A 12,962-nucleotide genomic window follows, 5' to 3' on the forward strand; every position below is an offset into this window, starting at 1 on the left:
TGCAGCAGTATCCCGCTGTGCTGGCAGACTCGGCAGCAGGGACGGTTTTTGGGCAGTGCAACTGCCCAGGGCGCAATCTACTTGGGGGCGCACGAGAAAAAAAAAATCGCCAGTTTTTTAGACTACCGTATTGACCCGCACATGCCGCGGCACCATCAGTCGCCATCAGGTGGGCCGGCCGCGGCACCGTCCACCGTCCGCGGCCGGCCCGCCTGATGCCAGCTGATGGTGCCCCGGTGCCGCGGCCGACCGACGCTGCTAAATAATGGCGAATTTGGCGATTTTTTTTTTTCGGGCTTTATCGGGCTGTCGGGCCTAAAGTTCGGCTAATTAGTCGGGTCGGGTCGGGCCTCGGGCTGGCCCAGTCGGGCCCGGGTCGGGTCGGGTCTTAATTTTAACTCTACCCCCAAGTAGATTGTGCCCTGGGCGGTTGCCCACATTGCCCATAGCAAAAACCATCCCTGCAGAGGCAGACACACAGTGCTGCACTTTGTTCCAGGAGCTGCCACTGGGAGGTTGGATCAGTATGGAACAAAAAATGTTCGCAAAACTCGTAGCTATATAACCTCGGTTGCTGACGTCATCGCGATCTTTGACTTTGATGTCATAGAGGGTCACACTTCTACTGGAGTAGAAGTTTGGAGCACTTTGCACTTTGTCTGTGGCTTTGTGACGTCACAAAGAGAGAGAGAGAGAGAGAGAGAGAGAGAGAGAGAGAGAGAGAGAGAGAGAGAGAGAGAGAGAGAGAGAAGGAATCATGATGATGAATGATTCCATGTGTCAAAGTATGGATCTTTTCCAGTATGAACAAAGAGGGCACAGCCCTTTTTGCGTTGCAACAGCAACACAAAAATATGTTAATAAGAGGATTTAAGAAAAGAAAAAAAAAGTAATCATAAAAATTACTTTCCCCAGTAATTGAATTAGCCTACTCTTCTGCAGCAGTAATTGAGTAGTAAACAAAATAAATTTTTTACAGAAGTAATTAGTAATTGTAACTTATTAGTTTTGTGAGTAATTGGTCCCAACACTGCTGATGGGCCGGGATCATCTCTCTGATAAAACAAGCTTGTCCATGACTGAATTGTGAAATTCAGGCTCCCACTGCTAGAGAATTATTAGTGAGTTCAAACCAAAGACTGTGGGTGGCGCCAGAGGAGCCTGTTTTTTTTTTTTTTCCCCCACAGATTATCTCTCTGAAGTGCAGCTGTCAGGACATGGTGAAAGCTGCACAGCTGCTGTAAAACATAAATATCAATGAAATACGCCGTGGCCACACAGGGGGTTGTTTTAGAAATGGCCACACAGATTTCCAGCCTTTAATATACTGTTGAGAATATTAGAAATTGTGTTGCATTGCCACTAACCTGGATAGTGATGTTGCATTTAATGAAATAGAGTTAAAAAATACACTTGAATTGACTGCATAGTTTTTGGGATATGCAGTCTCCATAATGCTTCACTGTTGATGTTACAGTTCAAAAAGATTGATTCAAAACCCTCTCATCCCTTTATTTATTTAACACTTCTATATTTAATGCTTCACATCATATGGGAATAATTTGATGATCAGTTTGGAATTTTTCCCATATTTGAAGCTGTCAAGATGCCATGATTGTAGTAGTGTAATCATTAACGTACATACATTTAGTAAATGACACAGCTGATTTTGATTGTTAAGTCATATAAAATATCTAAAGTTAAATAAAATAAAATAACCTTTTATATTCTTTGAGTTGAATGATATTTGCTTGTAATACTGTTTTGACTGCAGCATTTATACAGTCCATCCCCATGACACTTATTTCTTTGTGTTTTTTTTTTTTTTTTTTTTTTTTTTTTTTTTTTTATCTCTACTCTCTCTAGCTTGAAGAGCAAGTATTGGGTGAATGAACAAAGGTAATTTGGAATAAACCACTTCACTGTGTGTTTGTGATTAGATTTGAAAACTAGTTAAACCAGTATGAGGTATTGATATAATACACAGAGAAGAATTCTTACACTGTACATGTGCTTCAGTGCGTATTGCACACTGTAGCCCTTCAATCTTCTGTGTAAAGATGTGATACTCCCTCTAGTGGTTGCAGTGGGTTGGTGCAGTAGTTACTGTACAGTGGCAGTGAAGCCTCATAGTTACCAGCAGTGTTTCCTCCGTGCTGGCCAGGTATGGAGGGATATCAGTGGGTGGACAGCTTCCTCTTCTCGAGGTGAGGCCAAAGGTCATCCAGGATTTAGCAGTGCAGCTGGGACAACTTCTCAATGTTACCGGGGTATGCCTTCACAATTCACTCCCTTTGTGTCTGTGTGTGAATGGGCATGCATATGTCTGTACATGCACACGTTTCTAACTCTGTACATACAGTTGTCTTATTTTTTAACTTTACCCCTCTGTGAGTTGTCTTGTAATGGACTCTCAAATCTCTGTTGCAGGGGATGAACTCTAAACAAACGCTTAAGGACATAGGGGCGTTCCTCAAGTATATGGAGACAGAGAACAACGTCAAGGTTAGTCTCTGATAAAGATTTAACAGCCAGATGTGACCTCGAGAGTTCATCAAAGTGATCAGCTTGCCATGTCTCCTCCATTGTATCACACAACATAAAAGACACTACATAGTATGACATGTCTCATCAGAACAAAACCAAAATTACACTCTGGAAAAAAGAGTGGATACTGAAAGCAAAATTGAACTTTGTATTGTTCCCTGGGTCTTATGAGTCCACATGGTGGTGAAATATATGCTCTAGCCTGGGCTGCTACTCCAGGATAATGTATTTCTATGCCTCCATTCACTTCCCTAGTCCGGCAATGCAGGACAGCACATAAATGAATGTAATCAAGGCATATAACGGCAATATAAAAAACAAGTCCTGGTACCCCCTCTTTGTAGTGTGATTACAATTATTTGTGAAAGCCACTATCAAGTCATTCTTCCAGGTGCAAGGTTACTATGTGGACGTTTCATGCAGATCCTACCTGCAGGATCTATTTTGCAATTCAAACAGGACAACAACAAGAAAATAGTCGGGTAATTTCCTCAAAACATGGGTATTGGGTCCTGGATCGTGGCTTTGTCCTGGAGAATGAAACTAGTTCAGTCATCACTAGATGGCGCTGCTGTAGCATATGATGGCCACATTGGTAAAAGCAGCAGCATTAGTAGTAGAAATGATTAAAATAGTGGTATGATCATCATTAAATGTCTTTATACAGGTATGGTACAACAACAAGGGCTGGCATGCTATGGTGTCTTTCATGAACGTGGCCAACAACGCCATCCTCCGTGCAAACCTGCCCAAAGGAACTAACCTGGACGAATACGGGATCACCGCCATCAACCATCCTCTGAACCTCACCAAACAGCAGCTCTCTGAGATCACTGTGTGAGTGACCAGCGAGAAGACAGTCTCATGCTCTGACACATTTATATCAAGGAAAAGCTTGGAGGAGGAATCAGTGTTGTTTAGAAGCTGAACCAGAGAGTTGTCAGTGAGTTCTCAAAGAGCCTTGAAGACAGAAAGACAGAAAGAGTTGTGTCTTTGATTAGTGAATGGTGGGAGAGGGGGTTGGGAGTGGTCAGTCAGCCAGGTCAGAGATGAGAAAACTGAGTGTGGTCCAGCTGGGCATTTCCTTAGGACGGTACTTCCCACCTTTAAAACAGCAATTCAGAACTAATAGGATTCCTCCCCCTCTTATTTCTAAATTACAAACTTTTTTCTGCTTTGTGTGCCAGTTTTGGAAAGATATGTACAATAGTTTTGGCACAAATTGGACTTTTTAATGTTGCTATCCACACATAAGTGCATTCACAGCCGTAGAGCACTTCAGCGGATTTTTGTGCAGATGAGCAGATGCCATCAGTGCTGTGGGCATACACTGTTCCTCATTCGTGAATTTCTTCCTAGTATTTAAAAGATCTCTTTCAAGGTATATCAATGATTTAAATGACATTTTTGCTGCTTCATGTTTCGCCTCATGAGTGAAACACTTGCAGTCATCTTCAAAGGCAAAGCGCCCTTGAATTCTCTTTGCACTGTTAGATCTCATCAGCCTGTGACATTGACAGAACTCCTCAGCACATTTGAGGAGTTATGTTGTGATGAAGTGCTGCCATTTACTTTTTGGGTCTAACCCATTTTCCTTCAACCTCTCTCATCCACTTCTTCTGAAGTTTGTCATTTCCTCCATTTTCAAGAATGCATTTCAAGAACCACGTGAAAAAGAGCCTGTCTGAGCTGTATATGTGAGAGCAATAGTAAAAGGCTTTTTCCAGTTAAGAAAAAGTGGAAGGGAGTAAGTGCAGGGCCATGGTGCTGCTGAATGAAAATATCTGGAAATATCAAAATGTAATGTCATGTCATCTATGTATTAAGGCTGGGACAATATGTTTATCTCCTAAATTTGATGCTATCACTCTATTTCAATCTGATTAAATCTGTATTGCGATTCTTAAGTATTGTGATTCAATATTATGATTTTTTTGCTATTTTTGTTTTTTTCCTAGTTAATGGATATAAATAGTTTCATGAGGATGACAATAGGTTTATACTGTGAAGTTTCAAAAAATGGTCTGACTACAGTGAAATGGCTGCTATGGGGGCCAACATCATCACACATGAATCACATGTGGCTCATTGAATCCACAAGAGTCTCAGCTTTCCAGTCAAACCCAACTGATGCAACTCCAAGACTGTTTAGGCCCCAGTCTGCACAAACACACCATTTTACAACAGGCCACAAGAACACATGTGGACTGCATGGTTTGTGGCCCAAACTGCATGGGATTAGCAGAAGGTGGGCATGTCTGCAAAGGGGAGAGCCGTGGCTGCCCAGAGAACCCATTTTCATTCAGAGAGCTGGAGGTCAGAGGTTAGCTACCATAAGCAATCGATTGGAGAAAAAAAAAAAAAAAAAGAAAAGAATTTGAATAATTAAATGAATGGCTGATTTCCCTACCCCTGCCATGTAAATATACACTCTGGAATGCACCATCAGTACACCATCAACAGGTGTTAACAGTGTAAAAGTCTTTTAGGGTGAACTTCTCCCTTAACCAAAAGTACTCATACACAGAAAATGTCGGAGCTATGTTCAGTGTATAAGGAAAGTCTTATTTGCCTTGTCTTCCCTCTGTTCTCCAGCCTGAGCACCTCAGTGGACGCAGTGGTGGCCATCTGTGTCATCTTCGCCATGTCCTTCGTCCCGGCCAGCTTTGTCCTCTATCTCATCCAGGAGAGGGTCACCCAGGCCAAACACCTCCAGTTTGTCAGCGGCGTCAGCCCGCTGGTGTACTGGCTGGCCAACTTCCTCTGGGACATGGTACCAATAAATCTGTTGTCCTCTGAACCGGGTCGCACGGCCCGACAACTGCCAATATTCATTAACTGTTGGAAACCTGGACAAATTCACATGGGGAAAAAGATGATGAGCAAATTAGGAACAAATTACAAGAGAATTAGTAAAAACAAAATATGAGGACATTATGTGAAAAAAAGAAAAGCAAAGAATAAAAACTCACCCATGGTCTCCTGGCATTCAAAGGGTTAATAGGCTATAATAATTACTTTACAGGAAAAGGTAAAGTCTTTGCTAACTTTCTTGACTATGAGTAACATAAACTTGTATTTTTTTTTTTTTTTAAAAATACATAATTACACAGCCTTTATCTGTTGATTTCCATGACCTTTGGGTCTTCGCAATGTGCTAAAACCCCACTGCCTAATTAAAAAAAATAAAGAAAAAAAAAAACTCATCAGTGAGAAAATGAGCTTTTCTCTCCTTGTGTATGGGCTGGCCTTTGCTGACGCTCGTATTTTCTGTGGCTCTGCTCTCTCTCCAGGCGAATTACTCCATCAGCGCAGCGATGGTGGTGCACATCTTCATTTACTTTGACAAAAAGTGCTACACGTCTCCAACCAACCTCGAACCTCTCGTGGCTCTGCTGATGCTCTACGGGTAAGATGTGTTTTCTGGGTTTTATCATCCCTCATGTTTGTATTGCACTTTCTAAACACCATGGCAAACTGGCATGAAATAAAAGAACAGGCAAAGAAGAAAAGTGAAATACAGAACTCAAGGACACAAACAAATGAATGATACTACAACTTGCACAGATGAGTTTGATGTGGGTTTTTGAAGGTGAATATTGACATTTTTGAACTGAAGCTGAAAAGATGGCTTTTTCTGGCGTAGTTTGTGTCCTCCAGTTCATGGTGACCCAACTCAGCTCAGCTCAACTTTATCTATGTAGCACCTTTAATACAAACATGCTGCTCAAAGTGCTTCACTTTGCAAGATTGAGAACACACACAAAAAAATGAAAACAATAGACAACCATAAAAGTATGCTTGACTAAAAATTACAATAATAATAACTATAAAAGGTTAAAAAGAAGGCAATAAATAAAAGTCAAGAATAAAAATAAAATAAAATAAACACAAGGATTAAAATAAATATGAAAACCATTGATTAAACTGAAAAACTAAGGCCGTAACATTTCTCCAAAATAAAAGCCAGACTGAAAAGAGAGGTTTTAGTTTTAAAAATTACGTTAGCATGACGATTTGCCAGCTTACACTTCCATCTAATACCAAGTATACAGTTTTCCCTCTAAAACAGCATACTGTCATGCAGAAATGTTGTAATTCAGTGACAAGATACATTAATTGACACTTGTGTAGAATGCAGTCAGGTTGTCACATTAGAATTAATTCATGTTATTAGAATATAAAACTGTCTGCTGCCCCGTAGTGATGAGTGGAAGCTTCTTCTTGATTGGTGTTGACTTGCATCTCGCACAGGACACAAGGCTCGGTTTTCACCTGCCACTTCTGGCTGCCATTTTTCATGCTCTGGGCTAAGTCTGGCCTCTGTCATCCCCAAGAATGTGGTTACACCCCGTGGATCGGGTTTACCACGTAGCCCACGATACAGCAGCGAGCCAGCACACCCAGTCACACTGACACATGACACCTGGCACCTGGCCTCATGAGAGCCGTGCTCTCCACAGTGCCAATGGCAGTCATGTACCACGGCGTATTAGGGCCATTGTAGGGAAAATGAAAGAAGGAGGGGGGTGATATTCTGAAAAAAAAAAAAAAAAACAACTCAGAATTTCCAAGATTAAAGTTGTAAATTTACGAGAAAAAAATCACAAATTCATGAGAGAAAAACTCACCAAGGAAGCACATGTGTTGACTCTGTGAGGTTGGATCAGCCTCACTCTGCAGACGCTGCTGCTCGCCATGCATCAGGCCTGCAGCTGACCCACCTGTTTTCTTCTTGAATCGGCCCAAGTCACGGCAATCTCTCTTCAAAGTCCACATGCTGATGAGAAGATTGTGATTCTGGGCCAAAATCACCAGGATTTCCTTCTTACTAAATCTGATAGTTGAAGAAAGCCAATTTTTCTCTCGTATGTCTCTTGTAAATTTATGACTTTTTTTTTTTTAATTTGTGATATTTCATTTGTTCTCATAAATTTGTGATTTTTTCTCATACATTTACCATTTTGATCTCAAACAATATATTTTTTTCTTTTAAAATGACAACTTTAATCTCGAAAATTTTGAAAATGTTTTTTTAACTTTTGTATGACAGCAGTTGCTAGTTTGCACACCCAAATAATGATGTAATCCATACTTTTTTCAATATTTTACTCATTTCTACATAACGTGTCATAGCATGGAAAGTGCTTGCACAATGCCACTTGTTAAACTCTTTTATCAGTAGTCTTGTTTCTTTAATTTGCTCTTTACCCTGAAATGAGCCATTTCCCCACAGAGATCAATATCAAATGTCAAATGTCATGTAATTCACAGGATAAACATGTTGGAAATGGTTTTCCCACCATTCCTTTACTGCTTCCATAATTTGCCACTGGAGATTTCAGGCCATGTCCAGAATAGTGTCATACAAAGTAAGATGCACGGTAGCGGCTGCCAGCCTTTTCATGAGGTGTCTTATTTGTTTACCGCAATCTGGAATTAATGTGGTGATGGTTTATTAATGTGAAAACGCATATTTAGTCTTCTACACTACCTACATCCTGTGGACAAAATATCCTCATTATAATATCAGCATTTACTGTTTTCATGTCCTGCTCACTCCCTTTTCTCTGTGTGTGTATCTGTGTGTGTTTGTGCTTTTCCTCCTGCCAGCTGGTCTGTGACGCCCATGATGTATCCCATGTCCTACATGTTCAGCGTACCCAGCACAGCCTACGTCTCCCTGTCATGTATCAACCTCTTCATCGGCATCAACAGCAGCGCCATCACCTTCATCCTCGACTTGTTTGAGGGCACTACAGTAAGACCAGAGGCCTCGCGTCTGATCATCTGTTTGCACTGCACCTTTACTATTACTATCACCTTTTACTATTACCACTTGGCAAAAGATTGCCTGAAAAATATCAGCCGTGAGCATAATAATAAAATACGCCTAGTGAAAACATAGGATGAAACATGGTTGATCCCAACTGGGAAATTGGTTGCGGTAGAAACAAAACAATAAATCACCACAGCAAAGCAACAACAGGATATATAACAACTATAGCAGTTGTTGTGTTTCAGTGCTTCACATGAACAATATTAGTGTAACTAAGAGATTCACTGAAAAAAACCTAAATCTTTCATGGTTAGATTTTTAAATGTGACACACTGTTCACAACTTTCCTGTGAACAGAGCTCTGGTTACAAGCTGGGGTCCCAGTACGCAGGGCGGTGGGCAGGGCTGGGGTTAATTTCTAAAAATATCCATCACCAAAGGCTTATAGCTCTTTCATGTTAGATAAAAATTTTTTTTTGCATAAAACCAAGTCAAAAGCATTTGCCTCTTGATATAAAAAGAGGAGACAACATTTCTAAAACAAATGCTATACAGTCCTGGGAAATATATTACAATATGGCATTATGGCAGTGAACAACAGGAGGGGCTTGACACCTGTGTTCACCTGGCCGTGATCACATCATCAGACCTGCCAACCATGTCTCTCTCTCTCTCTCTCTCTCTCTCTCTCTCTCTCTCTCTCTCTCCAGGCTCTGTACAAGTGCAACCAGCTGTTGAAGACCGTGCTGCTCATCTTCCCCCATTACTGCCTGGGCCGAGGCCTCATCGACTTGGCCATGAACCAGGCTGTGACTGATGTCTACGCACGTTTTGGTATTTAGAAAATACACAACATAAATCTTAACATTTACTTACACCCTGTCAAACAAAATTATATGCTACTTTTTTTATATTCTGCTGTGAATTATATGTTATATATTATTACATATCACATAAATTGAGTTTCAGCAGAGCTTTAGTGACCAACAGTCTAAATCCTTTTTCAAATGTTTATCTGTCCTGGCATGAAATTCTAGGAAATTCTATAGAAATTGTGTAGAAAACACTCTTAATTTTGTTTTGACATGACAATGATCAAACTAAACGTTCCAAATAGCTGCAAACATATTGGCTATGGACACCTACAGTCCAAACATAAGAACCATCATTCAAAAATGTCATGTCTGGAAAGGCTCTACTCAGTCATCTAAGACAGGTACTGAGCTGCAAAAGACCTGAGAACGTCCAAAACAGAGAAAAGTAGCTGGTGCTCTTAGAGTTATCTGTTTGGAAAAAGTCACAGAGTATGCATGTGTGTTTGTGTGTGTGTGTGTGTGTGTGTGCGCCTCAGGTGAGGATTACAGTCGAGATCCCTATAGCTGGAACTTTCTTGGGAAGAACATGGCGTGCATGGCTGCTGAGGGATTTATCTATTTCATGCTCAACACTCTCATCCAGTACCGCTTCTTCATGGATCACTGGTAAGTGTAGTAGAGCTTGAAACGGTTGAAAACCCGAGCCAGAGCTGTTTTCCAAAAAGTCCAGTCCAGCCAAACAGAAGCCACAACAGATGGACAGCCAGCAACATTTTGTCATTGAATAGATGTTGATATTAGGACATCCATAGCTGCTGCACTACTTTTTATGAAAATGAGGATCTAAAAAACTTTCTGGTATCACTTCAAAACAAAGCTGTCCAAAAGCTGCTTTAATATGATTCAATCTGCTTTGGTGACCTAACAGCCCTGTGGGAAGATGATGTAAGTCGGGGGTGCTGTAGTATGAGGTAAATCAAATGGGGCTTGGCATGCCTCTTGGCTTTTTGTATTACTAGCAATATCACATATGCCACAGCCTTTTGCATAAGACTGTATGTGTAAAACAATTATATTTTGAAACATATTTCTTAGATGTTAGAATAAAAATCTGTTGCAGTCTATTTCTTTTAATGAGTTTGTGTGAAAGTTTTTTGTGAAAAAATCTATATATATAACTTCATGTTAAACATATAACATGCTATAATATATATCAAATGTATGCCATAGTCTTGCAACTACCAGGTCCTGCTGTGTACAGAAGACAAGACCAGATCCAAATACACACATTTAAACAGGCCCAAAAGCCTGTTGTGCACTGCACACAAGAACATGAAGGTCCACTGCTGCCAGTGTAATTGCCTTCTCTCTCTTTTTGCTGCTGGTGTGTTAACTCTGTTGATCAATCCTACTCTTCAGCTCAACTGACACCAAATCAACAGCAGCGGAAAACTCATGTCGCCAAGCCGCTGCGGCTGCGCTGTGCGCCACTGCCTCCGCTTCTGTGGTTTGGTGAAAGCGAGCGGAGCTTCTGCTCACTCTGTGTGGAGTGTGGCATTTTCAGGCCCATTTGTGAGGCACACGTTTAAACCTTGTGGACCATCTTCTCCACAGTTTCATCATTTCTAAGTGCCGCTGCGTGTTCTTTGAGAACATTTACACTTTCATGTGCGCCCAGGGCACTTGCTTTGCAGCTCTGTCCCACAGGGCATCATCTCATCAACACTTTGGAATCTGAAAAAAAGCTTTGTGCTCTAATTATTCAGAAAATTTCTGCTCTCAGGATTTCAAATTGATCCTGCATGTCATGTAAACCGAAGGGATTGGCCTTCCTGCATCTTCCTCCATTTTTCTCAAATGCTTTCTGAGTGTATTTTTTGTGAGCCCAAGCCTTATTAAAATCTATCATAGTGATAGTTTTAACACTGTTTTTATTTTGAGCCTCATGTAAACCTAATTCTGAACCCTGAGCACTCTGGGTATCATCAAGCTTTGGCAAAAATATCAAGCTCGTAAATTGAGTCCTTTGTGGCCCTGTTGATTAAATCCATTAAATTTAGATCTTCCTTCATTCTTTTCCATTTGAATTGTACATGGTCTGTACAACAACACAGAAAATAACCTAAAGGGACTTATTCCAGATAACTACATCTCAAATGTGATGTGACTGGCTATATACTGCTGATTGATTTGTTGATCACCTGTCTGACTGGTTTCCCCCTGACAGGATATTAGACGGCCCAAAGTCTCCTGTCCTGGAGGAGGATGCAGACGTCGCCCAGGAAAGAGAGCGCATCCACAGGGGTGGCAAAAACAATGATATCTTACGTGTACGAGATCTGTCCAAGGTGAGATGTTTTTCATCCCAAGTAAATTATCATATAATATTAAGCAATGCAAAAAAAAAAAAAAACACCCCTCAATAAAATTCAGTAATTAATATTCTAAAAAAATAATAATAAAAAAAAAGGTTTCTTAAAAGATTTTTTTAGCACAAAAATTTCTAAATACTCAAATTGGCTATAGACGAATACATCAAATCCCATTTCAAGAATATGTAAACCAAAATAAATTCATTGGAAAAGACTGTTTGACAGCATAATTGGCTTAATTAGGTCTTAATTAATATTAAAAGCTTCAACCTCAAAACAGTTTTTGTAATAAAAAGGTCTTGAGAAAGCTCCCAGTTTAAACATAGTGTGCTTGTTTTCATGTCAGATAAAACTTTGCAGAGTTACTTTTCGTAAATGGTAGTAATTCATCAGAGGATGGCCTGTATGATATGCCTTTTTTTCCCCTCAGTGCTAATACACACTTCACTGTAAGAATAGAATCATTTTTGGTGACTTTTCATTTGGGGTAAAGTTTTATGAATTGCATATTGTGTTATATTACACAGAGTGGTTACTCACTTTCTCTCTCCTCCATCCTTCCTTGTGTCTCCCCCCTTCGCAGACATACTCAGGAGCGACGATCCCTGCTGTGGACCGAATCTGTGTTGGAGTTTCACCTGGAGAGGTATGGATGGTTGGACAGCTGATATTTGCACCCCAAGTGAAACACAAGCATCATTTTATTCTTGGCTCGGTCTCATTTTCTCCGCCCTCCATTGCAGTGCTTCGGTCTCCTGGGAGTCAACGGAGCAGGAAAGACCACCACCTTCAAGATGTTGACTGGGGACATTGACATCAGCGCGGGAGAGGCCTCGGTCGCTGGACACAGGTTGGTCACACAACACCATTACAAACCATTACAAGTTGGAATTCACCAAAATGGGATTTTGAAGGCCAACGTTGGTATTGTTATACTGAAGCTGACGGTAGTTTATAGTTTGTGACTGAAAATAAGAAAATGCAACATTATAAGCATCTTTTACCGCTGCACTGTTTTTTTGTTTTTTTTTTTTTAAATCTGGACCCTAAGGTGGCCTAAGAGGGCTGTTGGAAGATTTATTTAAGTTGGGGCTGCTGTAGTGGGAGATAAATCAAATCTAAGCGGGCGATGGCGGCTTTTGTCGTGGGGCCTGGCATGCCTCTTGGCCTTTGTTTTACTAGCAATATCACATTTGCCAAAGCCTTTTGCATTAGATTGTGATTGTATTTTTCAGATATTAGAATTAAAATCTGTTGCTTTGTATTTATTGAGTTTTAGTGAAGGATTTTGGTGAAAATGCTATACATAACATCACATTCTATTATACATACTAATATAACAATATAATAATATAGTAATATAAATCAAATGTATGCCATAGTCTTGCAACTACCAGGTCCAGTTGTGTATAGCAGACAAGTTCAGTTCAAATCAGGGTGTAGATACCT

At 40.5% G+C, this 12,962-nt stretch overlaps 1 protein-coding gene across 4 annotated transcripts in view; it reads left to right on the top strand.

Moving 5' to 3' along the window:
• Nucleotides 1-12,962, top strand: part of abca4a (ATP-binding cassette, sub-family A (ABC1), member 4a) — a 54,321-nt gene that overhangs the window by 37,212 nt on the left and 4,147 nt on the right. For all 4 annotated transcript variants that reach the window (XM_030079140.1, XM_030079141.1, XM_030079138.1 and 1 more), the window contains 12 exons: nt 1,867-1,899; nt 2,165-2,270; nt 2,431-2,505; nt 3,215-3,384; nt 5,143-5,320; nt 5,841-5,956; nt 8,161-8,308; nt 9,037-9,160; nt 9,678-9,807; nt 11,369-11,489; nt 12,097-12,159; nt 12,257-12,363. In XM_030079140.1, the coding sequence (XP_029935000.1) occupies nt 1,867-1,899; nt 2,165-2,270; nt 2,431-2,505; nt 3,215-3,384; nt 5,143-5,320; nt 5,841-5,956; nt 8,161-8,308; nt 9,037-9,160; nt 9,678-9,807; nt 11,369-11,489; nt 12,097-12,159; nt 12,257-12,363 (1,371 nt within the window). The remainder of the gene's footprint in view (nt 1-1,866; nt 1,900-2,164; nt 2,271-2,430; nt 2,506-3,214; nt 3,385-5,142; nt 5,321-5,840; nt 5,957-8,160; nt 8,309-9,036; nt 9,161-9,677; nt 9,808-11,368; nt 11,490-12,096; nt 12,160-12,256; nt 12,364-12,962) is intronic.

The sequence above is a fragment of the Myripristis murdjan genome, chromosome 20 (genome assembly GCF_902150065.1).
Source record: "Myripristis murdjan chromosome 20, fMyrMur1.1, whole genome shotgun sequence".
NCBI lineage: Eukaryota > Metazoa > Chordata > Actinopteri > Holocentriformes > Holocentridae > Myripristis > Myripristis murdjan.